Source organism: Agelaius tricolor, unplaced genomic scaffold (assembly GCF_023055355.1).
Source record: "Agelaius tricolor isolate 1412-34295 unplaced genomic scaffold, bAgeTri1.0.p SCAF_35, whole genome shotgun sequence".
NCBI classification, from domain to species: domain Eukaryota; kingdom Metazoa; phylum Chordata; class Aves; order Passeriformes; family Icteridae; genus Agelaius; species Agelaius tricolor.
Genome location: NW_027269295.1, coordinates 4,786,508 through 4,812,263, shown reverse-complemented (window position 1 = coordinate 4,812,263; position 25,756 = coordinate 4,786,508). Strand labels below are relative to the sequence as shown.

The 25,756-nt window shown below is 53.3% G+C and overlaps 1 protein-coding gene across 1 annotated transcript; it reads right to left on the bottom strand.

The window, feature by feature from the left end:
- Window positions 1-601: 601 nt before the first annotated feature.
- On the bottom strand, window positions 602-25,061 carry EVPL (envoplakin). Its single transcript, XM_071452810.1, has 23 exons — window positions 24,992-25,061; window positions 19,280-19,310; window positions 18,568-18,667; window positions 17,700-17,854; window positions 16,920-17,043; window positions 15,515-15,640; window positions 15,207-15,245; window positions 14,299-14,460; window positions 13,600-13,707; window positions 12,868-12,963; window positions 12,504-12,629; window positions 11,533-11,679; window positions 11,235-11,389; window positions 9,873-9,970; window positions 9,185-9,366; window positions 8,269-8,447; window positions 7,730-7,868; window positions 6,993-7,186; window positions 6,498-6,648; window positions 5,832-5,915; window positions 5,639-5,749; window positions 4,929-5,021; window positions 602-4,127 (listed from the first exon to the last, which is right to left on the bottom strand). Exons 1-23 carry the CDS (start codon window positions 25,059-25,061, stop codon window positions 678-680), a joined length of 6,120 nt encoding a protein of 2,039 aa, XP_071308911.1. The 3' UTR covers window positions 602-677.
- Between the last annotated feature and the right edge of the window lie 695 nt (window positions 25,062-25,756).

Below are 25,756 nucleotides of genomic sequence, written 5' to 3'. Positions count from 1 at the left end.
AGAAATAGCAAGTGCAGATTTTCCAGTATTGTTTGGTGGGACTGCACCCCTTTGGTGTTCAAGTCCCTTTTTAGAGGTGTCCAAATTACCAGGAAGCAAAGTCCCATTGGTTTTCAATTTTAAAGACAAATATTAAAAAATCTTTACAAATATGGACTCACAGGCAGAAGGACACTTTAGGGGTTCAGTGCTGGGAGATCAGGGGGAGCAAGAGTCTGCAAAACCCGTGTGGATTGGGCTGCAGGGCATGGGATTGCATGGGGGAGGAGTAGCTGTGCCTTCAGCCACAGCCTGCAGAGACAACACAGCCACAGACACTCACTTGCTATATTTATTGCATGCAGAATGACCCAACTGGAAAACACTCTGGCTCTCCCCCCTTGTGGGCACAGCCACATTTAACCTACTGCCCGTGAAGTTCTCACAATCAACCCCTCTCTGGGCTGATCAGGGAACAGCACCTGGGGGCTGTGGGGACCCCTCCGTGGCAGGCCCGTGACCACGTTTTCTTCCTCGCACGGCCGAGCTGTGTTGGGAGGCAGGTAGCTAAGAGAGAAGAGTAGGCAGCCCTAAATGCTAGATGCTCCATTGCTGTGAGCCTGCTGCCTCCATAGGGAGAGGTGTTCTGAAGGGATGAACTCCTGAAGGAACCAGCCCCAGTAAGTGCCTTGGTCCATTCAATGCCTGAACCGCGAGAGCCTGGGGGAACGGCTCGCCTGGTGGTACCGCTGATACCCCTCCGACGCAGCTGGGAGCAGCAGCAGGTGGCTCAGAGAATCCTTCTGGCAGAGGGCCATGGCCTCCTTGTAATTTATCTTCTCTTTAGTGACAGGGTCAATGAGATCTTTTTCATAGTTGGACTCATCCTGGAGCCTATTGGCGAGGTTGCTTGTTATCATCCCTGTCTGGACAGCTTCCAGCACAGGGATGCGACCAGTTTTCTTGGGATCAATCAGCCCTCCAGTTAGATGCTGGACTTGCAGGTAGGGGAAAGCACTGTCCTTGGTCATCCAACCCTTCTGAACTGCTTCCCCCACAGACAGCCTTCGCTTGGTCACTGGGTCCTCAATGCCTGTGAAAGCTTTCTGGGCATTGAGGAGTCTCTGCATGTAGGTCCTGTCAATCAGCCCCCTCTCAATCGCCTTATGGACCGAGAACCGGTCCCTGGAAATGAGGTCTATGATTCCCCCTGTGGCAGCCTGGGCTTCCAGGAGCTTCTGAGCTGTCATGGGATCGAGCAGCTTCTTCGCAACGGCAGTCTTGATGTTGTACTTGGTGTTGGTGGTGGTGTCGTACACCCCAGCGATGGGGGATGTGTCATCACATATTCCCTTCTGTGAGGCTGGGGGGAAGAAGGTTTGGGTTTGGTGGGTGGTGGGTGATGTGAGTGGGGATTTGGAGATGATGGAGCCAATTGAGAGAGATGAGGGAGGCTTGGTTTCCCCAGCCACTAGCAAGGCAAATTCAGAGATGGGAATCTTGCCATCCCGGTACAGCTGGTACTCCTCCTTTGTGATCCTCCTCAGCCTTAGAGCATCATCGATGGAATACTGCTTTCCACTTTTCTTGTCAAGGAGAAGTGAGATCTCCCCATTTGGGCCCAAGGTGGTGACTTCTTCCCAGTCACACTCCAGCTCTTGCAGCTGGATGTACTGGCCTCTGTCTATGATACCTCGCTTATAGGCTTCGTATGGGGACATGTCCTTCCCCGTGTCAGGGTCCAAGATAGAGATCTTGGTGGAGAGGTTTGTCTCTCTCATCTGGGTCTCATGATTGATTTCTTCACGGTTGACCTTTGACTGGAGATCCCGAATGAACCTCTCCTTGTTGTAGATCTGGTCCTTCTCCCTAAGGATGTCTGCCTCCAGCAGGGAAACCTCATGTTCCAGCTGCTTCTTCTTCTGCCTGTCATTCTCAGTCCGTTGGCTGAGCAGTTTGGATTCCTCCCGAAGGAAGAGAACTTTCTGCTGCTTCTGCCTCTCCAGCTCCCGCAGTTCACTCTCCAAGTTGGCTCTCTCCTGGATGGCAAGGTTCCTGGCTTTCTGCAACTCTGTCTCTTCACGAGCCCAAGTCCTCTTCATGCCTTCAGCTCTCTCGATCTTCTCCCGGAGCCGCCGTACCTCTTCTTCTACCTTTTGCTTGGCTGCCCTCTCCCTGCTCAGCAGCTCCCAGATGCGTGCACGTTCACTCTCCAGAGCTCTGTCCTTTTCCACTCGAATCACCTCCTTGTAGATGGTCTTCTCCTGGGATTTTGTTTTCTGCAGGACATCGACTTGCACCTGCAGGTTCTTGCATTCTCTCTGCAAGTTCAGCACCTCCATCTTCTCCCGGTCCAGTTCCAAGCGCAGGTTGCTGGCAGACTGTTCCAGGACTGGATCCTTCTCCAGCTTGACCACTTCTTCCATAATGATCTTTTCTTGCACTGGGGCTGGGCTCTCCTCCAGCTCCTTTATTCTCAGTGTAATTTGTCTCATCTCTTTCTCCAGTGCAAGCCTCTTGCTTCGATCCTCCTGAAAGTTGAGCAACTTCTCTTGCTCTTCCACCAGCACACGAACCTGCTGCACGTCGCGTTCCAGGCGACGCCTGTTGCTCACTTCCTCATCCAGACTGCGTCTCAGCCTGCTGTGCTCATCTCGGAGCTTGGGATCCTTTTGGGTCAGTATCACCTCTTGAACAACCACTTTCTCCTCTGGCTTCCGCCTCTCCAGCAGCATATATTTGTTCTGCAGGTCATAGATGGCATCCTCTGCAGCTCTCCTCTTCTGGGACATGTTACGCACCTCCTGACGCAGGCGATCGGCTTCTTTTTCCAAGAGTGGATCATTCTCATATCGGATGACTTCCTTGTTGACCAGCTTGGTTTCCACCTTGGATCTCTCCCTCCTCCATTCATCCCTTTCCCCCTGCAGCCTAATGAGCTGCTCCTGGGTCCTGCCATTGGTGTTCACAAGTTCATTGAGCTGCTCTTTCAGCCTGTCAATTTCTCTGAGAATCTCTGGACTCTTTTCATGTTTCACCACCTCCTCTATGACCTCCTTAAACTCCACCTCTGGTTTTTGCGACCTGAGGACTTTGAGCTCTGCTAAGGCCTCTTCCACTTCACTGTCAATCTTTGTCCTTTTCAGAGTGACTTCCTGCAGCTCCCTTTTCAGGTGTGCAATCTGCCTCTCTGTTTCAGGGTCCACCAGGAAGATCTCGTTGACCCTCTCTTTTACCTCTATCCTGGGCTTTTGCTTCTCTGCGATGCTGTACTGGGTCTGCAGCTCTCCCAGCTCACCTGTCAGCATCAAGTTTTTGCTCCTCTCTTCCTCAATCAGAGTTTTCAGCTTGGAAGTCTCTTTCAATAACTCTGGGTCCTGCTCTACCTGTTTCACCTCCTTAACAATAATTTTGGGTTCTGTTGTTTCAATCAGTCTTTCCACCTCCTCAATCTTGTTCTTCACTTTCACTATCGCTTCTTCTGCAGACTTCCTTTTGAAGGATTCCTCATCGATTTGTAACTGCAGGGTCCTAACAGACTTGAGCATTTCTGGGTTTTTCTCCAGTTTGATGAGCTCCTTCACCACCACTTTCTCTCGGATGTTGGGCTGCTTTCGCTCCAGCATGTGCAGCTCCCTCTTAAGCTGCTCAAGTTCTGAAGCAGCAGCCAAGCTTTCCTCCTGGAGATGCTTGATCTCCTGACGAAGACTGGCTGCTTGGCCATCCAGGCTTGGATCCTTCTCAATTTTTGTGATCTCTTTGGTGAGGAGCTGGGCAGGAGCGACCTTCTTCTCGCTCTCCATCTGGGCAAGCTTACGGCTCATCACATCAATGTCTTCTTGCAGGCTCTGCCTCTTTCTGCCTTCCTCTTCAATCTGCTGTACCATCCTAGACAGGTTGCTCTCCACCTGTGGGTCTCTGTAGTATTCAATCACCTCTTTTTCTTCCACTCTTTCAATGGGCTTCTGAGTTTTCAACATCAGCAGCTTGTTTCTATGTTCCTCCAGGTCCTCTTCAATCCTGGCCACTTTCCTCCTTTCCTCCTCCAGCTGTGATTTCAACCCCTCAGATTCCCTGCTTGTTGTGGCTTTGTTTTCAGCTTTCTGGGCTTGCTCATGAACAGCTTCAATGTCCTCATGCACTTCCTTCTGCAAGGTAAAAAATAAAAAAGAATTTAAAAAAGGCAGGCAAACCAACCCACTCTTTTAAGGTGACTCAGAGGTCTTCTAAATGGCATTGCATGGTGGGAGACAAAACTGGGTCAGAATCCTCAGGCAGTCTTCAAATAAGGCTGTTTGTAAATGGAAAGTGAAGACACAATCCCATCACCTCAAGCAACTGAGTTGGTGGTGTGAGAAATTAATTTGTAGAAATTGGGTCTTCCCCTTCAGATGGAGGTGCTGCAGCAGCCCACAGAGGTGCTTTGTGCTGCCTTCCTGTATCTGCAGCCAAGGGAGAGCATCACAGCCAGCCCCCAGCTTAATCTCTCGTGCTTCCTGAACCCAAAGTCACCTGGTCCTGAGATCTTTTCTACAGGTGGTTCAAACCTTAGAAAAGTATAAAAATCCTATTGCTTTGAAGTGCTTTCAGAAGGTTGTGAGCACTAAATTCCAGCCACACCCACAAACAAATCTGAAATTCTCAGCCTGTGATCACTGATTACCTATGGCTAGGAGTACTGGACTTAAAAGCCCTATTTTTTTTCCCAAGCATAAACTACAGCTTCAGTAATGAGCTGAGGGCCAGCAGATGTGATGGGAGTCACAACCCAAGATCAGTGTCAGTGAAACTGTGGTTTCATGTGGTCTTTTACTCAGAGGGGTTTCCATTCCTGTCCTTCCTCACACCTGGATGTGGAGACTCAGGGAGGAGTGGGGGAGCCCCAGGCTGAGCAGATTTGAACCCCAGTCTAGAGCACCCCAATCTTGCAGTGAGCTCTAAGCTGGTACCTTCTCCACGATCTTCTTGGCAAACTCCAGCCGGCTGAGCTGCTGTTTATTTTCTGCTGCCAGCTCCATGTAGAGCTTGGTGACATCATTTTCCTGCAAAAGAAAGAGTGGTGAGAGCCTTGTGCCCTCATCCAGACACAGCTCTGTTGCATGGCAGACTCTGCCACACCTCTTTTCACCTGGACCACTTTTGTGTATGTCATAGTTCTAGAGATTAGTGTCTTCCCATCTGACTCCTTAGAGAGACAGTGTCTAAGGACTCCTGCAGGAGATCCTGTCCCTGTTATTTGAATGTCTGTTAGATGCCTGCAGGCCTACACAGGGCCCAGTCTTCCAAATTCACAGATGGCAAAAGCCTCAAGGTGATGCAGAGCTGGGGTGTAACTGAGAAGAGCACAGAGGAGCTCTGGCTTCTTCCTCTCCCCACACACCTACCCTGTAAGTTTTATCTTCATACACAATGTGGTGAGGAGGCAACATCATCAATCTCAACCAAAGGTGCCAGGCACAGCCCTAATTCAGGATCTCACATTCAGGATCTGTCCCTGCTGCTTTGGCCCAGGGACAAAGGGATCCCCAAGGACTCTGACTCTGGGATTAGGACCATAACCAGTGGTGGCTGTAAGAGTGGATTAAGGCCTTGCAGAGGACATTGGGGCATGGGTAATGAGCTGGACAATGGTTTCTGTGTCTTCATGTTAACATTTTACCTGGGCCTGGATGCTTTCCTGCAGGGGGGTCACCCGCAGCCTCTTTGCAGCAGAGTCGGTCAGGGAAGGGTCCAGAGAAGAGCTGTATTTGCCAGCTTCAAGCTCATAGTCCTGTTCAGAGACACACAAGAATCAGGTGGGATCTCTTGGGTGAAATGCTAAGGGAGTGAGAAATGGGAGAACCCATCCTTACATTGAGTGTGGACTGCACATTCTGGGACAGCCTGATCAGGGCGTTCTTCTCAGGCTCCTTGCTCTGGATCTCCTCCACCAGCCTCTGCAGAAGACACACGTGGTGTTAAGGACACTCTGAAATCCAGCTCCCCAGTAATACTCCTGCAGCCTAGAGAATCAGCTCAGCTGAGGGAATGGTGGCAACAGGAAGACATTTAGGAAGAGTCTACAGGGTTTTAGGGTACCTCAGCTGTGCTATAACTTGCCTAGGACTTCTCACACTGATTTATCACAAATAAGATAAATAACAGCCAACACAGAGACCTCCACAACTCCTTGTCTGAGCTAGTGAGCATAGAGTCTGATCAAAGAGAGAAAAATTAAGGACTTGGATACAACATCTCAGCCTGAGATGCAATGTTTCTGGATCTGAAAGTGTCCTCTCCAGGGAAAAGACTTCAACCTGGCGGTGACTGGCACAGATGAGGACTCCAGCACTGTAGATAAAACCAGCAAGGTGAGATCCACCAGGTAACCCCATCTGTAAGCTGCAATCCTTCTCTAGGTCATTCACTGTGGTGAGGAGCACAGCTAGGAGCTGGCTGGTACTATTTTGCATGTGCTGTTCACAAGCAAATTGCCCCATCCCTGTAAAGGTACAGGCTGTTCTTGCCCTGGAACACACCTTCTGTGCCTGCAGCTTGTAATTGATCTGGCTTGGCCCATCAGTGGTCTTCACTTGGTGCTTGGGTAGGTTGTTCATCCAGAACATCAGGTTCTCATTGGAGTTTTGGAACTGCTGGTAGGTAAGGCTGATGTTCCTGAGGGTCTTCTCCCTGCACAGCACAAAAGTGGACAGGAACATTAAGGGGAAGGGCAAAGAGTCATGTACAAGTTCCTAGGAAGGAAGGTGAAAGGTGAAAATGTCACCACAACAAACCCCAAGATAACAAAATCAAGGAGGTGACAGCTGATGCCTGAGTGGGGAGCACAACTCTGGAAGCTCAAAGCCTGTGCTGTGAATAGGAAGGTGGCAACTGCACAGAAGGACACACCTGGTCCTCAGTATTACAGGACTGGGGTCAGGATCAGGGTCCTGCAATGCAGAACATACTCAGGGCTCTGACCCTGCCCCATTCCACCTTAGCCAAAGGAGCAGAGATGCCCCAGGGGTGCTCACCTCTGGTCCAGCTGGTCGGCCACAGCATGGTAGCGGTCATTGAGGAGCTGCACCTCCCGCTTCTGCCGGGGCAGGTCGGGGCAGTACTCCTGGAAGTTGTTCTGCACAGCACTGCAGCTGTGCTCAGCATCCTTGAGCCCCCTGTTGAGCCTCAGCACACAGTCCTCCTGGGCCACCAGGTCCCGCCTCATCTTCTGCAGGGCAGGAAAAAAGACACCTTGTGTTTGCATCAGTCAGAGCAGCACCCAAACACCCTCCTTAATGTGCCACTGACTGGGCAGCACTGGGGGTTGGCCAGGCTCTCCAAGTGAGGTGGAAGAAGTGGAGCAGTGAGGCTTATTCACCAGGGAAGCTGGGGAGCAAGGTGGCTTGGACAGTGCACTGGGAAGTTTTGGGGAAGGCAAAACATCAGGTCACTGTGGGTGCCAAGGATGGGGCAAGGAGATTGGGAGCAGGAAAGATTAGGGAGAGGTGTGAGGCAGAGCAACAGGGTTTGAATGCTAAGGGGGTCATGATGCATTTTAGGGACCACAAAGGGAGGGACAGAGGGACAGAGTGTTTTGCTGTCCAGTGAGAGCAGGTCAGCCTGCAACACCAACATTAAACCTTCAAGGAAAAAGTCCTCAAAAAGGCTTCATTGCTGTGCCTCAAGGTGCTCTATTGAATCCAGCTCCTCCCACTGTGGTCCCCGAGCTCAGGGATCTCCCCCCCTAAGGAGAAGCTTCATGTTCCCCTACCTGCAGGTCATTGGCCCGATCCTGCAGGGCATTGGGGGATGCAGGAATGATGCTGTCCTGAGCCAGCTTGGCCTCAAATGTGCTGACAATCTTGTCTGTGTTCTCAATCTGAGTCTCCAGGTTCAGGGCAGCCTTAGCCCTGGGAAAGGGGAAAATGAAGGACAAGGTTAGTTACAGAAACCCCACTCCTCTTCTCCCTTTGATGTTTAACCTTACTTAAAATTAGAGCTTCTGCAGTCAGAGAGCAAGCAATGTGCACTGACAGCCCTGTCATGCTGCTCACAAGTCAGATATGTTGCAGTTCACCACAAGCAGAGCTGGGACACACACCCATTGGGGTGGATTTTCCGTGGTGAGGGGATCTCCTCACAAATTACCCACAGGAACTCCTTCAGAGGAGTCCTTTGATGATGATGGGAGGTTTCCAACTTGTGCTGGATCACAACCAACACTCATATAGATCAAAAGCATTTTCTGTCATGCTTCTGTGTTGGCACACCTGTGCAAAGACATTTCCTTCCCTCATCCCCATCACTCACTTCTCGTTGTACAGGCTGGAGAGCATTTTGACATCGCTGTATTTGCTCCTGAGGGCGTTCAGAGTGACAGGGAGCTGGGAAGCTGAGGTGCTGCTGGGTTTCTTGGAAAGGTAGGTCTCACACTCCTTTTGCAAGGCATCCTTGGCTGCCCCCAGGTTCTCAAGTTTCTTTGTTGTTTCCTGGCACACCAGATGGAAGCAGAGTCACCCAACACAGGCAGAACAGCGCTGCTGTGAGTGGAAATGTGTTTCCCTCAGGGGCAGATTCGGCTGTGGGGCTCAGGGTGTGGTGCCCCTCCAGTAAGGAGCTGCCCCTTGGGGCACAGCCCCATCCAGACTGTGGCTGTCTGGCAGCAGCAGGGTGTGGGAAAGAGATCCACATAGACAGATGGAAAAAACCTGGAAAAAACCTGCCTGCCTGAGCCCATCCTGCTGCCAGAGCCAGGTAAACACCCACAGATGAAGATGTAACAAGTTGAAATACTGCAAACCCAGACCTTGACCCAGAGGAAAGGAGGGGGGCTCCAGGGCACTGCCTCTTTTCCTGTCTCACGGACATTTACAGGTCTGTACTTCCCATCAGGTGAGACAAAGCTGGCCCTTGGATTAATTCCCTTTATCCTTTAGTCTCTTTGTGACAGACTTGAGAGTGTAGGGTGACAGCATTCCCAGGACTGCACCTGGACCACAGCTCTGAAATGATTGGACCCTCTTGCTCCAGAGCCAAGGGAAGATCCTGCACTTCCTGAGGGTTTCAGTTGGTCCCATTTCAAGGCTTCAAGCCAGCCTGAAACCCTTAAATCTGCAGCGTGGTTTTCTCCTTTAGAGCACCAGCTGTCCTCTCCAGTGTTATTTCCATGCTGTCCTGCTTTGGGCCAAGGACACAGAGCTACCAAACTGCTCCTGCTCCAGCTCACCTGCTGCTGCTTGATCCTCCTGCCAAGGTCATCTGTAGGGTCACTGTAGTTCACAGGAGACCTCACTCGGTTCAAGACCTCCTTCTCTACCTGGACCAGGTCCTTGCCCACACGATCCAGGCTGCTGAGGAGCTGGTCAGCTTGGGGATCATCCTGGACTGCTGGAGGGCTCCTGGACAGAGCTGCAGTGAGACATAGCTTAGGTTAATCCCCAGGTTTTAGCCGTGCCATGGTGAGCCACAGCTCCAAAGGAGGGACAAGGCCAAGTGCTGCCATGCAGACACATCCCTTCTCAGCTTTGCCTTTGAACTGCAGCTGTGGGAATAGCACAGATAACCCAGGGTTGGGATTTAGCCACGGTTGCCTGCTCATCCCACAGCCCCCAGCTAGGGAAGAGAACTGCAAGGGACCCAGATTACAAAGCAGGTTTAATTAAAGTTTCTGGATAGGCACATCCCCCTGAAATCCTAAATACCCTCCAGCTGTTGATGGAGCTCAGAGGCTTGAGAAGGGCAGCAGACTTTAAGTGAATTGCTGAGACAGGAGTCAGGTTATCTTTGCCATGGAGGAGAAGGCATCCTCCCACAGGGACCTCTGCAAGTGGCTGTGTGTGAGCTGCAGGTGCTCTGCCCACCCTGGGTGGGTGCTCTGCTTCCAGAGCTGCCTCTGGACTATCCAGGTGACAAACCTTGCTGGCTGGGCTGCACCTGCTCCTTGTGGCTGCGTCTCAGGGTGCTCTGAACCGCTGCTCGCTTCTGCTTCACCGTGTTCAGTTCTCCTTCCAGCCTGTGAGCAGGGAAAGGCATCATCAGCCACTGACAGAGCCCTGCACAGCAGCAGCAGCAGCTCCATGGCTGTGCTGGGGAGGTGTCCCCAAAGGCAAGGCAAGGTGTCCTCAAAGGCTGGGAGCCTGCAGCCTGCTGTAACTCAGAGATGTCCCTTAGGAAAGGGAGCAGTAGCAAGAGCAGCTGGGTGGTTTGAGCAGCTGAGTTCTCTAAAGGAAGCCAGTGTTTCCAGCTCTCAGCAGAAGCTACCAAAGCTGGAAATGTGTTTGATATGGTTGCAGTGCTTTGCAGCCTTGCAGGAAACAAGGACAAGTGGCTGCTGCACTAGAAATGCCATGTCTCACTTGTAAGGATGGTTCCTGCCTAATGAAACTAGGGCTGGGTTCTGCCAGAGCTGGAAGGACCAAAAAATATTTCTGGGTGAGAAAGGACTCCTGGAAGCAGAAGGAGGGGGAACAGGAAGGACCAGGCTGGTTCTCATCCCTGCTGTGGACTGTTCCAGCTAAACACTGTGTGCTAAAACCAGCAATTCCCAGCTTGCCTGGCTGCTGTCAAATGAGGGCTGTTCAGAGGAACTGAATTTGGGGTTTAAAACACTCATGAAACCCATAAATCCTAAGGATTCAATAGTCTGGGATGTGTGAAGAGGGGTGCACACAATGAAGCAATCACACCCATGGCACTGGGGACCCAAGCCCCCACTTTGGGCATGCCTGCATAGCTCTGAGTCTGGGCTGTGGCCTTTCCTCAGCACTTGAGCAGCCCTGATTTGCCCAAACCCCCAGGGCCATGATTAGAGAGGCAGTGCCAAGCTCCCAGCACCCCGCCCCATCCTGTGGGAACGGCAGGAGCTGACAGAGCAGGCAGCAAACCCACAGAGAGGCTCAGGGAGCACTGCTCAGTCTCAGCTGGGGCTGGCTGAGAGCAGATTCCACAGATAACTCTGTCCTGTTTGGCAAGTCCCAAGCTCCAGACTGATTCTGCAAGGAATTTAGTCAAACCTATGCAAGTCACATGTTTGGGTGAAGAAATCAAGCCTGACTGCCAGAAAACTCATTGACAGTGAGGTCTGTGCAGTGTGCAGGGATGTTGAGGAATGGTAGACACCTGGACACCTGGGTGCAGGGAAAAATCCCCCTCCAGGAGGGACTTAGTACTAGATAGTCAAGAGGCCTGTCAGATGCTGTTTCTCTGCAGTCAGGCTGGTTATGACCCAAGAGAGTCCAAAATATCTCTCTGGGTCGGGGTCTCTGCTGCAGACTCACCTATTGACCTTGTCTATGGACTCAGGGTCAGGAGGAGGGATGGAGAAACAAGCAGAAGGAGCCTCCTGGACCACACCAGTGCTGCTCTGGATCACCCACATCTCTGGGTTGCTGTTGTCCTTCAGAGTGTACTTGTCCCCTCTGGTCAGCTGCACCTGGGAGGGGACACAAAACCCGGTGAAAGGCTTGGCTTTCTGGCCCGAGGACAATTCCTCACACCACAGAGCCAAGATCTGGAGCAACCAGAGAAGAATCCAGTTCTCTGTCCTTTCTGAGGGTGCTGCTGGTCCAGCCTCACCTCCCCAGCATCCCAGTCACAGAGGGTGTCCAGGGTGAGGGGCTGAGAGGGACGTGTCCTGCGCAGTTTCAGGGGGCTGATCTCTTTGCTCCTTCTCTTCAGGTCAGTGATGCTCTTCTCTGCCTGCTTCAACACCTTCTCCTCGTTCTAGACAAAACAGGGGAGACAGAGCTTGTGGCCAGGTTTGGGTAAGAAGGAAGGGGAGGGTCCCACTACAGCAGGCATGATGGGAACAATTATTTGGGACTCTTTGTGGGGTGGAATTGGGAGTTTCTCCATTCTCAATCCCTCCATGTCCCTCCTACCCCTTTCCATTCCCAACACTCTCCTCAGTTTCCTTTGCTCACAGATCTGCCATTGAGCCTGGGTTAACCTTAGGTGAACCCACACTTGCATATCAAATATCCTGCAGGAGTTTTCCTTTTCAGAAATGGAACACCTACCAAGAGGTGGCTGCATTCCAGTGTCAGAAAGTACCAAGATTCCAGCATCTCATGAGAGCCAAATGTGTTGCATACTTGGGAAGATACCATGGTGAACGTGTCCCCTCCCTCTCTCCAGGGCAAATCTTCCTTTCCTATCTACATCTCACCCCTGAGGTCAGATCTCTTTATTCCCTCCCTTGCCCTTGGCTGATGAGAGTGCTGAGGAGATGGGAGGATCTTTCCCTGTGGGATGCCAGGCCCTCTAATCCAAGTGTCTTGTGTTAGGGACAGCACATGGCTTCTCCCTGCACTTCTCCTTTACTCTGATGGTGACCTGGGGCCTGGCTGTGTGTCACTGATGGGGACAGTGCCATCTCAGGGCAGTGTGAGCAGCATGGATCCCCTCCCTAGCACAGAACTGGGCTGAGCTCTCCCTGTAGGATTATTCCCCCACTTCTTCCCCTTCCCCTCTGTCATTTATTGGGGAGTTTTTAACTTTGGATTTAACTGAGGTCTGGCTGGTGCCACCAGCCCTGAAGGCCCCACCTCCAGCTGAAGCAGCAGATCTGACACCACCCCAGGGCTGTCTTTGTTGAATTTGCTGTATTTGGTGTCCAGGTCAGAGCTCATCTTCTTCAGGGAGCGGCTCACAGCCTCAGCATCATCCTGGAACTGGAGGTATGGGTAGGGAAACAGTCAGGCATGGGGGGACATCACTGTCCCCAAGTCCAGTGGGGTCTCTCAGTTCCCAGCACCTCTAAAAGATTCTATTTTGAGGGGCATTTCCCCAAAATACCTTTACTAGGTGCAAGCAAAGGGCCTCCCATCCTCACCCCTTTGCTGTCTCTCCTCCCAGCCTGCCCACTCTGGCCTGACCTGCAGAGCCATGGCCCATGAATTTGCTTTTTACCTTCTTATAACTCTCCACACTTTTCAGTTGGCTCTCCTGGCAAATGCAGAGATTCAGGAAATTCTGCCACTCATTCTTCAAGGCTTCCTGGTGAGCCTGTGGTGGGACAGAGCACATCTCAGTGGGTTCCAGCTGGTCCTGCCTCCCCCACCACAGGTCTCCTTTCCTATACTAGAGATCAGAGGAAGAGCAGAGACAAAGCTGTGCCCAGGCACTGCCTAATGCTGAGCCTGAGTGAGGACACCTCCTGAGAAGGACCTGGCTCACACAGAGCAGCCATCACTTCTCAAGTGGTCTCAGCTCCAGTGGTGTTGGGCACTGAGAGCCCACCACAGCCTGGCACTGCATCTGCAGGTTTGGAAATCCAGCCTTGGAGGATGGGAGATGCTTTCACGTGGGAGAAGTCACACCATGTCAAAACTGGAACTTCCCAACAGTGTGAGGGTGGCTGCACTGATGTGTGTGAGCACCTGAGCGAGAGCTGGTCCCAGCACACAGATGTTGGCCACAATCTCCTGGAAATTTTGGAAAAGGTGGAGGCCCTGCACTTCCCTCAGCTTCTCTGTAGGGCTGGAGCAGGCAGAAGGATGCTGCAGTGCAGCCAGTGCAGTGTGGAAGGAAGGAGTGACATAGCTGCAGGGAGAGGTGAAGGGGTCTCCTCTGCCCCACCACCTGAGGCACAGAAACACTCTCATTGTCCCACGGGGCTGGGAAGGGACCCCCTCTCCCCACCTGGATAGGTTTGATGGCTGGGTGCTTCAGCTCAATCATCCTGTCCCCATCGTCCTGGAGGTGGTTCACAAACTCCTCCTGGCTGAGCAGCTCATTGGACTTGAAATCCTGGAGGGGGAAAGAAACTTTCTGACCTTGGGAGCATGCAGGGAGCATAGAGGGGTCTCCTGGGCCACCAAACATAGCAGAGATGAGGCTCCCAAAGCACAGACATCCTTGTCTGTTTGTTTGTTTTTTAAAACAGAAGGGGCTAGGCAGAGCTAAAACAAATTAGATACATTTGGACCTCAGAAAGCATCAGGGCATTCGTTCAAAGCATTTTCCTATGCAATTATCCCTCTCATTTTCTGTGTCCCAGCACATGGCAGCCACTGGGTGTTGTACTGTGGCTACTGAGGCTGATGTGGCACTGAGCCCTTCCCTTCTGTCAGACCATGGAAAGCCTCCCTGGCAGCTCTCCAATGACTCCATGTGCCAGCTCAGGGGACAGGAGGGGTCCCACAGAGCGGCTCCTTCCCAATTCCAGCACCCTGGGGGTCTCTTCCTCCTCTGTTTTGGAAAGCCTCATGCTCAGGGCTGGTGGTGGCTGTGCAGGAGGCTGGGATGCAGATCCCCTGTGCTAGGCACCCTGCAGATTCCCTGTGCCAGGCCTGGCCAGCCTTCCATGGGCAGGACACGCTGGCAGCCCCGAGGGCTCACCTCGTACTCGCGCCGCACGCTCTGGACGTCCATCATTTGGTCACTCCAGTCCTGCTTCAGGATCTTGGTCTGCTGCTCTGTCAGGTAGCCCAGCTCCTTGGTGCAGCCCTGCAGGTGGTGGTAGAGGCTGCCAAGGCTCTGCCCTCGCCAGATGGAAGCTTTCTGCCCACACACAGGACAGAGACAGTGTCAGTGCTCAGCCTGGGGAGTCCCTTTCCCCTCCTCCTCTTCCTCCCCAGGACCATGCTCCTGTTGCACATCCAGCAGGAGATTCCCAGAAACCTTGGTGAGAAATCTGCCACCACTGGCTCTTATCTGATAGGGCTGCTGCTCCCTTTCCCTCCTCACAGACAAGATGTGTTTGTCTAACCAGAATCCCAGGTGTGGGCTGGTGCCTGGGGCAGTCTCAGAGCTGGCCCAGCTCTGCTGAATTTCCCACAAATCCCATTTTCAGCATCAGCTTCATGGGCCCAGCTGGGTAAATCCACAACTTTCTTCCTGGTCACCTCTTTGCCCTGGGTGCTCATTTCCTCTCTGGAACCCTTGTTAGGGATCAGGGCAAGCCTCCACATTTGGAATCCTGATTTGGAACAGCGTGTGGGCTGGGCTGCATTTCCTGGTGCCTTCTGGTCCCTGTGCTCATGGACACAGAGGAAACTGCAGGTCCATGACCCATGAAGAGGAGAGACATGGATCTCACCCTCTGCACTGCCCTGAGGACAGAGAGTTCTTTCAATTTACACCTATCCCAAGGAGGGAAGGAAATGGGGAGATGATATGAGGGACACCACTTTACTGTGCAAGCCCAAGGGTGGCTCCTGTTCTGAACTGGGTGTTCCCTGCCCATCAAGGATGGTGTTACTCTGCTGTAAGACCCCATCTGCTCAGAAAACCACCCAGAACCTTACCAGCAAGTCCTTGTACTGGCTTTTTAAATCTGCCACATCCTGGGTTTCACCACAGCCAAGACCAAGGAGGTGAACAACAACAAAAAAAAAAGATAAAGAAAAGCTGTTAGCAAACCACGTGGTGAACGCTGATGAACTGATTTATGGAATGTGCTTTAGAAACCATCCAGGAGCCACCTCCCAGGCCCTCTGCAGAACAAGGGTGGACATTCCCTGTGTGGAGGAGCAGATGGGACACAGGGCCAGCAGTGACACAGCCAGCAGGTCCCCAGTGCAGTGACAGGACAGAGAGGACAGAGGGGCCTTACCCCGGAGCGCAGGTTCTTGATCTGGAGCCCATAGGCCTCGATCTCCTTCTGCAGGATGTTGTGCTCAGCGATTTGCTTCTCCAGCTCCGACATGCCGGGGCCATACTGCCCTGCATCGACTTGTTTCTGTGCAAAGGAGGCAGGGCAGACACTAAAGCCAAGGCTTCATCTCAGGGAGAAACCCCAGGCAGTGCTGGTGGGGCATGGAAAGATCTGGTACCTGATAGGGGCCCAGCAGGAAGGGAGAGGATTTTTTTGTTGTTTCCCATCCTTGCTGTTGGTTGCCATTTCCCCAGCCATACACAGGGGCAAAAATAACCAGACACACAGCCCTGGGCTACAGCCTGAGCTGAGCCTGCCCCCTGCCACGGTGACAGGCATGGGATGCACTTAAAAACCATCCAGTTTTCAGGGGAATCCAAACTGCCTCCAGTCTGGGAACTCCACATACCCAAACCTTGCAGTGTGAAACCCTGAAAGGTAGGGCTGTAAAATCCTAGGAGACATCACCTTCTCCATCCCTTCATCCCACAGCAGGACTCTCTACCTGATTCCCCTCTGGTAACTCTTAACCTGGAGAGGTTAATTCAGAGGGTGCTCCAGAGGGTTTTAAGAGGTAGAAGGAGAGTCTGTCTTTCACTTAGAATTATTATTATTTCATTATATTAATTCTATTTATTTATATTCTTGTTTTTATATTATTATTTTAATATTATATTATTTTGTTGTATTATTACTGAGTTATTACCACCACCTCCAACATCCCTGCGTTATGCTGAGCATGCATATATTAATTTTTATTTATATTATTTATATTATTTATATTTATTATTTTTATATTATTACATTACATTTTTCTATTATTACTTAATTATTCCCAGCACCTCCAACATATCTGCATTATGCTGAGCATGCATATATAATTTATGTTTATTTTTATTTTTTATATTTATTTTTTACATTATTATTTTTATATTATTATATTATTTTTATATTATTATTGTATTATTCCCACCACCTCCAACATCCCTGCATTATGTGGAGCATGCATATATAATTTATGTTCATTTATATTATTTATATTTATTGTTTTATATTATTATTTTTATATCACTATATTAATTTTTATATTATTACTGAATTATTCCCACTACTTCCAATATCCCTGCATTATGCTGAGCATGCATATATTGTTTATATTTTATATTATTTATATTTATTATTTTATATTATTATTTTAATATTATGATAGTATTTTTTATATTATTACTGAATGATTCCCACCACCTCCAACATCCCAGCATTATGCTGAGCATGCAGTGTCTGGCACAGCCCTAGAGACAACAGCAAACATTGTCTGGCCTGGCAGGAGATGGAGAGAACACCCAGCCCCAGGTGCTGTTACCATTTTCTGGTCCAGGATTCTGGCCCAGTCCAGCCTGGGCCCCAGCTCGGGGAGGTTCAGCTGCTCGTAGAGGGCGCGGTACTCGGCACAGAGCTGTGTCACCCGCTCGTGGAGCTGCTGGATGCTGCAGGGGAGAGACAGAGTCCCCGTGTTACTCAGGGTGCAGGAGAGCCAAGGTGGAGCCCAAATTTCACCCCCAAGGCTCAGGTGCTGTCCCTCTGTGGCACTGGCCTCCTTCAGCATGTCCAGCCCTTGTCCTGCTGTTCTCCATCTCCAGGGATGCCTCAGGAATTGCTGCCCTCAGGATGCTGCAGGGAGGTCAGGACTGCCCTTCCCAACTGGGGAACTTCCCTCCTGATTTCTGAATAAAGGGCTGGAAGTGAGGGGAACAAAGCACCAGAAGCCAACCAAGTTATTGTCCCACTCCAACACACACCTCTGGCTCTGTGCTTGCCCCAAATTAAAGATATTTATTTTAGGGAAGGCAAAGGAAAAGGGGATTTGCCCTGATAGTGGGGCCACATTTTAGCTCTGCATTTCTCTAGAATCTTTTATAAGGGCTCCCAAAAGACTGGGGCTTCTTGGGCAATCACTCTGGCATCCACCCTGCATACCAATATCTTTATTATAAACTGGCAGAAAAAATGATTTCAAGGCTAAACTCTGTGGGAAGAAGAGTGAAACTACCACTGATGGCAAGGAGTGGAGCTCATTCCATGTCCTGAGGAGGGTCCCAATTGCTCAGTGCCCTCATCACACCTGTCCCTCCACTGTACTCACTCTTTCTCTATCTCAGGAGCCTGTGGGTGTTTCAGCCTCTTGGCACGGTCCACATCCAGGAAGAGATCCTTCAGCAGAGTCTCAGCTTCCTTCAAGTTCCTGGCATTCTCTGTCTGGAACTCAAAAGCCTTGTTCTTCTGGTGATTGCTGGAGTCCTGGAGGCCAGGGAGACAGAGGAGAGAGCCTGGTTGGACCACAGGGACCTCCCCACACTTTCCTTGGCCAGCACAGAGGCTCTGCATCCTCCACAGAGCAGCCACAGAGGAGCCCTGGTGCCCAGGCTCCTGCCCCAGCCTCTCCTGCCAGGGGCTTTGTGGGTCATGCTGGCAGCCGCTGGGGCTGTGCTGCCACAGCTGAGACAGCCCTGGCTGTGCAAAGCCTCAGGCATTGAGCTGAGAGAATCTGAGAAGCCTCAGGATGTTGCCCCAGGGGCTGGGAGGCTCTGTGGGGTGTCTGTTCCTCCCCAGCCTCGAGCCAGCCCCCAAACCTGCAGCAGCACACACAGAGCAGACACCTGACCTGCTGGAGTCCTGCATGCTGAGTGTTTGGGACTTTCTGTGCTGACAGACTCTGACCCCCAGGAGAACGCTGCATTTGACCTGAGGCTGTGGAGAAGGTTTCCAAAAATGATTGATAGCACTGGGATTATGGGTGTGGAGTTTGATTAGAGGTGTGCAATATCACAGGGTGGAAAATTTAGAGTTTAAGGTCTTAGAATATAGTAATATATATAAAGCAAGATGGAGGTTTTGGGGTGGAGGCTGGTTCCTTCTTCTCCACCTTCTTCTCAATGGGTTTGTGTGGTGTCCTGCACACTGCATTTCTAGGCAAATCCTTTCACCTCCCACCACCCCCTGCCACGAGTGACCTGCTTGAGTCTGGACTGAGTCTCCAGGATGTCCTTCTCCACCTGGTCAGCATTTGTCTGCATGCGGGAGATGAGCACGGCCAGCTCGTTTGTGGAGGACCTAGAGAGGGAACAGCAAAGCAAAGAGTGGGTAAAGGTTCAGCCCCTCCATCCCTGCCCAGGACCTGCCCCAGGCCTTCCCCCATGTCCCCTGGGTCTCTCAGGAAAGAGCCTGAGCTGTGGCCAAGGGCATGGGCACACACAGGTGGTCAGTGCCTGCTGCTGCCCTCAGAGCTGCTGTGCTCAGAGTCTGGGGCTGGGATTTTACCACCACCCATCCCCTCTGCACAACTCCTTGCTGCAGATGCTCCAAACTTTGTGTGGATTCAAAAAAACATCAGAGTGGGGAAAACAATAGGGAAAAAAGGGGGAAAAAACCTGCTGTAGGGTTCCCAAAAGCACCAGTATGCGGTTGGAAGACCCAAAGCCACAGAGGGCTGGAGGCCAGGGGAGCACCCTGCAGAGGCAGCACGACATGCTCACCCTGTTTGGGGGTGCTCCCCTGGGTGCTGCTGGCACAGGTGGGCTCCAGCCCATCCCAGACCTGCCATCTTGTTCCTGCCCTTCAGCCCAGAGCTGCCATCCTGGTCCGTGTGGAGCTCCCCACAGCTGGCCCAGGGAGACACTGGAGAGTCCAGTGCCACCCCAGGACTGGGCTGCAGGGCACAAGGACTTGCTGTGCAGACCACAAGCCCCTCTGGGTGCTGTAGACTGCTGTGGTGTTTTCAGAGCTTGGGGAACAGCACAAAGCTGAGTCAGGGCAGGTTTAGGTTGGATATCAGGAGGTTTTGTGCCCAGAGGGTGCTCAGGCACTGAACAGGCTCCCAGGGAAGTGGTCACAGCACTGAGCCTGTCTGAGCTCAAGGAGTGTTTGGACATGCTTTCAGCACATGGTGGGATTCTTGGGGTGTCCTGCACAGGGCCAGGAGTTGGACTCGATGATCCTGGGGGGTCCCTTCCAGCTCAGGATAGCCTGTGGTTCCCAGACTCCAATTTCCCGAGGCCGTGGCACAGCTACCAGCCCTCCTCACCCCAGTGGGGCTCCACTGAAGGTTCCCAACAACCATTCCCTACTGCTGTCACCTCAGTGCCACCAGACATCCCATCATAGTGCCATCACAGCCCTTGTCCCACCCTAGGGAACGAGCAGCCCTGCTGGAACAGCTGGATCCAAAGGCTCAGCCAGGCACAGGTTGGCTCCCAAGGCTCCCTGGGGACAAAGAAGCACAAACCTCAGTGCCACCTTTGTCCCCGTGTCCTGTTGTTTCTGACAGCATCTGCCCTTGGGGACAGCGCTGGCCCTGCCCTGCAGGCAGGGAGAGCACAGCCCTGCCAGGAGTGTGGGCAGGGACAGCATCACCAGGGATGGAGCCTCGGAATGCTGCTGAGGGGACAAAGTTCAGCAGAGCTGAGTGCATTGGGTGCTGGTGCTGGCAGCTGAGAGCAGGAAAGAGTCTGAGCAGCAACAATGTGACATCACCAGGGGTCAGCAGGAGTGGGGGACACTTCTTCAGGGCAGGTTGGTGCCTCTTTGGTGGAAGAAGAAGGTAGGAGAAAGGTGATGTCCTGCAGCAGAGCCACCACACCTGCCCTTTAGCTGTGTGCTCTCCTTCCAAGCCCCTGAATCCACAAAGGATGGGGGAAATGATTCCCTTAATGGCTCTGTCATTGCTCCAGCTCCTACTTGTGGCTCCAGCTGTCCCACAGTTCATTCCAAAGGCTGGAACAGATGCTGGGATCTTCATTTTTACAGCCCCAAGTGACTGTAACATGCCTGAGAGTGCTATGGTCATCCCAAGCCAAGCACTTGGGTGCCACAGCTCCTGTTTGAAGTGAGCTGAGCACAGCACACTGAGTGTGGCTCCAGAGGAGGTGCAGCCTCAGTGCTCCTGCTCACAGCATCCTGCTGTCCCCTTTCCCCAGCCTCTCCTGTGTTTTTAATTTCCCAAGCTCTCAGCTGCCCCAGGTTTGGGGCTGGCCGTGCCTGCAGTGCTCATCAGAAGGTGAAAGGGAACTGCTGAGCAGGGCAGCGCCGCTCTCTGTGTCTAATTCCAGGGGCTGTGGAGCCCATGCAGCGCATCCATCACCACCAAAGCATCATTCCCTGCTGCAGCCCGTGTTTAACATCCCGTTAACCATCCCTCCTACTCCATCCTTGCCCTTTCCCGGTGTAACCTGCAGTGCCCAGGGAGATGCACAGGGTGGGTGGGAGCAGCACAGGGCTCGGTCCCTGCGAGCCTGAGCGTGCAGCAGGCTGGAGCTCCCGGAGGTGCCCCCTCCCCAGGAGGTTACACAACCTCCCACTCATCCCTGACACGCCTGGAATGAGGTGGTGTCCCATGAGCAAATACTTGAGCACCACCCAAATTTCCTGCCCGGGCTCTCTGCGCAGGGAGGGGATGTGAGTCACGGGCTGGGCTGGGCTGGGCCGGGCCCGGGGCCGGAGCCTCTCCCAGAGCTCAGGAACAGCATCGGCCCCCCAGCAGCTCTGCCTGAATCCAGCTCCTGCCTAAACACCTGGATGGGGTGTCCTGTTTGAGCCCATGTGGCTATGGATAACTCTGCGCTGCTGCAAGAGGGGAGAAGTGAGGATCCATCCTCTCCAGGATGGTAGATCATCAACAAAATCCTGTTTATTCCTGCTGGCACTCCCCTTCTGGTTGAAGGAAACACTGGGGCACTCCATCCCTTAGTTCCTAAGGCTGGGCACAGGAACCTGCTTTATTTAGGCTGAGCCACAACAAAACCATGGCCAGAAAAGATGTCAGCAACCTCATGGTCACAGGGACTCAGCCCATCCCAGCCTGTGCTGCACGGAGCACCTGAGGCTGGAGGCCAGGATGCTGCTGCCAACAGCCTGGTTTTCAGAAAGGGGGGATGATTCCTGGAGAGCATCATCTCAGGAGGAGCAGGGGTGTGCTGAGGGGAGTCTGTACAAACACCCACCCACCCAGCCCGTGGATGCATCCCTGTCCCTCCTCGGGGTGTCCCCTGCCCATCCCTGCCGCCCCTGGGCAGGAGCTCTCACTCAGCCAGAGCTGGGCCCTGCATTTCAGGCTGGACATGCTGACACCTGGGCTGCAGAGAGGCAGCCTGGCATCAGGTGGGATAGAGGCAGCCATTAGCTGATGTTGGACACCCCTCAGCCCCCCGAAATTCAGGCCCAGCCCCACACACAGAGCATGGGACGGCCACAGCCCCGGGATGGCTGAGGGCAAGCTGGGCACAGCTCCTCTTGCTCCTCCTCCTCAACAGCCAGGGCAGCCTCCTCCCTAGGGCCATCTCAGGCCTAGGAGAGGCACAGCACTATTATTAGCATTATTAATTGGTTCATTTCTCCTGCCACTTTCTGCCTCCTGGACAGTCCAGCTGCACAGAAGGGATGGTGTCTCCCAGCAGCAGCAGGACTGTCCCCCACTCCTGGTCACCCCTGCCAGGGCACTTTGGGCAGCACCACAGCTCCATCCATGGCAGTCCCTGACCCGTCTGTCCCTTCCTCATGGGGTGAAAAGGGCCCAAAGCTGGGTCTGCTCTCCCTGACACACACAGAAGTCCTGGCACATTTTGGTTTGCCAGCAGATCCCAGCAGAGCACCCCTGATCCCCTGCCAGCTCTGTGTCAGTACCTGAGCCCTGCCAGTCCTGGGTCAGTACCAGAGCCCCTGCCAGTCCTGGGTCAGTACCTGAGCCCTGCCAGCTCTGGGTCAGTACCTGAGCCCCTGCCAGCTCTGGGTCAGTACCTGAGCCCCTGCCAGCTCTGGGCCAGTACCTGAGCCCCTGCCAGCTCTGGGCCAGTACCTGAGCCCCTGCCAGCTCTGGGCCAGTACCTGAGCCCCTGCCAGCTCTGGGTCAGTACCTGAGCCCCTGCCTGTCCCCACACTGCTCCAGGCTGATGGGAGCAGCAGAGGGAGATGTGGGAAAAGCAGAAGTCCCAGGAGACACTTAAATCCCAGGGGATGACTTGCCATCCACCTCCTTTGTCAGAATCACACCCAGTCACAGCCAGTCCAGCCAGATCCAATCCAATTCCACCTTCCCAGGAGTTTTCCCTTTCAGCCCTGCAGTGCCTCCACCTGGACCAGGGCACATCCAGGAAGCTCCCTGGGCACAAACCTGTGCTGCTGATGCTTCCCTGGGGTGCATCCACCAAGGTGAGACAGCAAAGGGCCCTGGCAGGAGGCTCAACACCACAGCCCCAGGGATCAAGAGCCCTCTGTGGGGGTCCAGCTGCTCATTGTGAACCCCAGAGACAGGGAAACTCAGCTGCTGCTGAGGCTCTGGCCTTGGGGCCACCAAGAGAAGCTGTGGGACACCAACATTTTCTTGGGGCCATCTGCAGAACGTGTGCTGGTGGCTGCTCCCAAGACAACTCATCCACCTTCATTTTCTCAGCTGCTTTGGGCCCTGACCCAGCCCCAGGCCATGGCCAAGCACTTGAGGCTGTGTCTGATGGTTGGTGGCTCCTGAAACAAGCACAGCTCAGGAATTGCTGTGCTGCTGGCTCCAGCCTCCATCCTGCAGGGGAAGAGCTGTGAGGTCTTGCTGGGATGCAGCTCCAGTTATTCTGGGAGGTTCATGCTGGGGCAGAGCCTGCTCAAACCCTCTGCAGCTCCTGAGAAATCCCCAGCCTGCTCTGGGAGCTGGCTGGGGAGGTGCAGAGATTGCATTAGTGAGGCTGAATAAAGCAGAGCCTCACACAGCTCCAGGCTGCTGGGGAGGTGCTTCGCTGCAGCCAGGCCCCAGGCAAAGCTGGGTGCTCAGAGAGCCCCCAGACCTGCCTTTGAGATGAGTTTGTGCATGCTCAGCTCCACTGAAGGTTCCCATGGCAGGGGTCCAGCTCCTGACACCCCCCAGGCAGCCCCAACCTTTGAGGGGTCACCTTGTCCCCAGGCCCTGCTGCCCTGCCCAGCCCCCCCTCCTCAGTGGCTGCTGGCTCACCTGGGGTTTGGCCCCAAAACAGCACATTTGGGGGGCCAGCACTGTGCTGTGAGCCCCCAGGTGTCCCCACACACACACACACACACACACACACACACACACTGTCTTGGAGTGCTGCTGGTGGCCCCAGAGATGTGGCCAGCACCCCCTTCACCCTGCATGTCCCCTTTCCTCAGCACAGCTCCCCTGGCTGCTTCCTTAGCTTCCAGCAGTGGCAGGGCAGAGAATTCCCATGGCATCAACCAACCCTACAACATGCAAAATTGCTGAGGAAGGTGGAAAACAATCCTGATTTAACAAGAGCAGCTGGAGGGAGGGCTGAGATCTCCCTGCAGGAGTTCCTCCTCCCAGAGGAGTCCCTGATCCTTGGGAAGCATCACACATCTCATTCCCTCAGAACTGAGGGACTCTTCATAAAATCACAGAATGGTTTGGGTGGAAGGGACCTAAAAGACATGGCCAGGGACACCTTCCACCAGAGCAGGGTGTTCCAAACAGGTCTGAAAGAGGCAAACTCAGCAATGAAACCTGACCTGTCCCAGGCTGGGTTAGAGCAGCTACCAACAAACCCAACCCTCCATGTCCTTCCCCTGAGCAGCAGCAGGCTCAGCATCCTTCTCCAGGGATCCAGGGCAGCATCCCAGAGCCTCACACAGCCAGGGAATCCTGGGATCCCAGAGCCTCACACAGCCAGGGAATCCTGGGATCCCAGAGCCTCACACAGCCAGGGAATCCCGGGATTCCAGAGCCTCACACAGCCAGGGAATCCCAGGATTCCAGAGCCTCACACAGCCAGGGAATCCCAGGATCTCAGACCCAGCTTAGGATCTGCATCAGCACCGAGCACACCCCATTCCACCCAAGCACAGAGGCTGCTTTTATCCTGCCCCTGCCTGCCCAAAAAGGGCTTTTTTTGCACCTCCCTGCTCAATGTCCACAGCTCTGAGCACATCCCAAGGGCTGCAGACACTGCTGGGAAGGAGCATGAAGCCCACCAGAGACCAGGAGAGCAGCCAGGCAGCACATTTTGGTATCAACTCCCAGCAAACCCCAACCTTCTGCTGCTCCACAAGGGGATGGCACTTAGGGTGGCTTAAAAGCCACAGACCACCCATCCCCTGTCATCCCTCAGGGTCACACAACACAGACAGAGAGGGGTCACAGCACAGACAGGGGTCACACAGCAGTGACACAGACAAGGGTCACACAGACACAGAGAGGGTCACACAGCAGTGACACAGAGAGGGGTCACACAGACACAGAGAGGAGTCACACAGCACAAACACACAGAGGGGTCACACAGACACAGAGAGGGTCACACAGCAGTGACACAGAGAGGGGTCACACAGACACAGAGAGGAGTCACACAGCACAAACACACAGAGGGGTCACACAGACACAGAGAGGGTCACACAGCAGTGACACAGAGAGGGGTCACACTTACTTGCTCGGTTTGACAGGGGAACCTCTGCTGGGGGAACTTCTGCTAGGGGAGCTTTTGCCCACCCCCTTGAACATGTTGGCCAGGTCCCAGCTGCTGTCCCGGGCTCGGCACGGCTCTGGTGGCTCCCTGCTCCCTGCTCTGCTGTGTGGGATGGAAGGACAGCGCTCGGCGGCGCATAAAGAGCAGCTCCTGGGAGGCTCCTCCCTGAACGCAGGTGAGCAGCAGCAGCGGAGATGGAGGCACCTCTGAAAAAATGACTCGAAAAACCAGTTTAGGGTGGAAAGAGCAGAGCCCCAGAGGGAGAACGGGAGACCTCGCCCTGGCTCGGAGAGTGTTCGGGCTCACACAGCCCCAGCCGAGCAGCAGCTTCCCAGCAGAGGGACAGAGAGCGCTGTGCAGGCAGGAGAAGCCTGGGAACGCCACTTGCAGGGAGTGCATTGCAGCCATTGAGGCACATTTTAAAGCATCTCCTTGCAGCATCTGTTTAAAATGCTACAGAACAGCAGAATCCCCACGGACAAAGCCAGCCAAGCGTTTCCTGAGGTGGCAGCAGCAGTTTGGGAATCAGCAACTCTCAGAGCATTTTCAGTCCAGCATTTTCAGTCCAGTATTACATTCAGTCTAACATTTTCTCAGAACATTTCTCAGTCCAGCAAACTTTTGGCCCAGGCTCAGCACAAGGTGGCCCTGGCTCCCAGTAAAACACCGAAGGCTCAGGGCAGGGGGGAGGTCAGCATCTCCACACAGCATCCCAGGAGCCCCAGACAAC

Bases quoted from the DNA above. Each gene is read 5' to 3' on its own strand.
- EVPL (XM_071452810.1), bottom strand. From the start codon at position 25,061: ATGTTCAAGGGGGTGGGCAAAAGCTCCCCTAGCAGAAGTTCCCCCAGC. The intron at 12,964-13,599 runs GTGGGGAGAGGG...GTCCCACCACAG, and splicing joins CAGCCATCAAACCTATCCAG to GCTCACCAGGAAGCCTTGAA. The intron at 6,649-6,992 runs GTGAGCACCCCT...TGTGCTGTGCAG, and splicing joins GCCGACCAGCTGGACCAGAG to GGAGAAGACCCTCAGGAACA.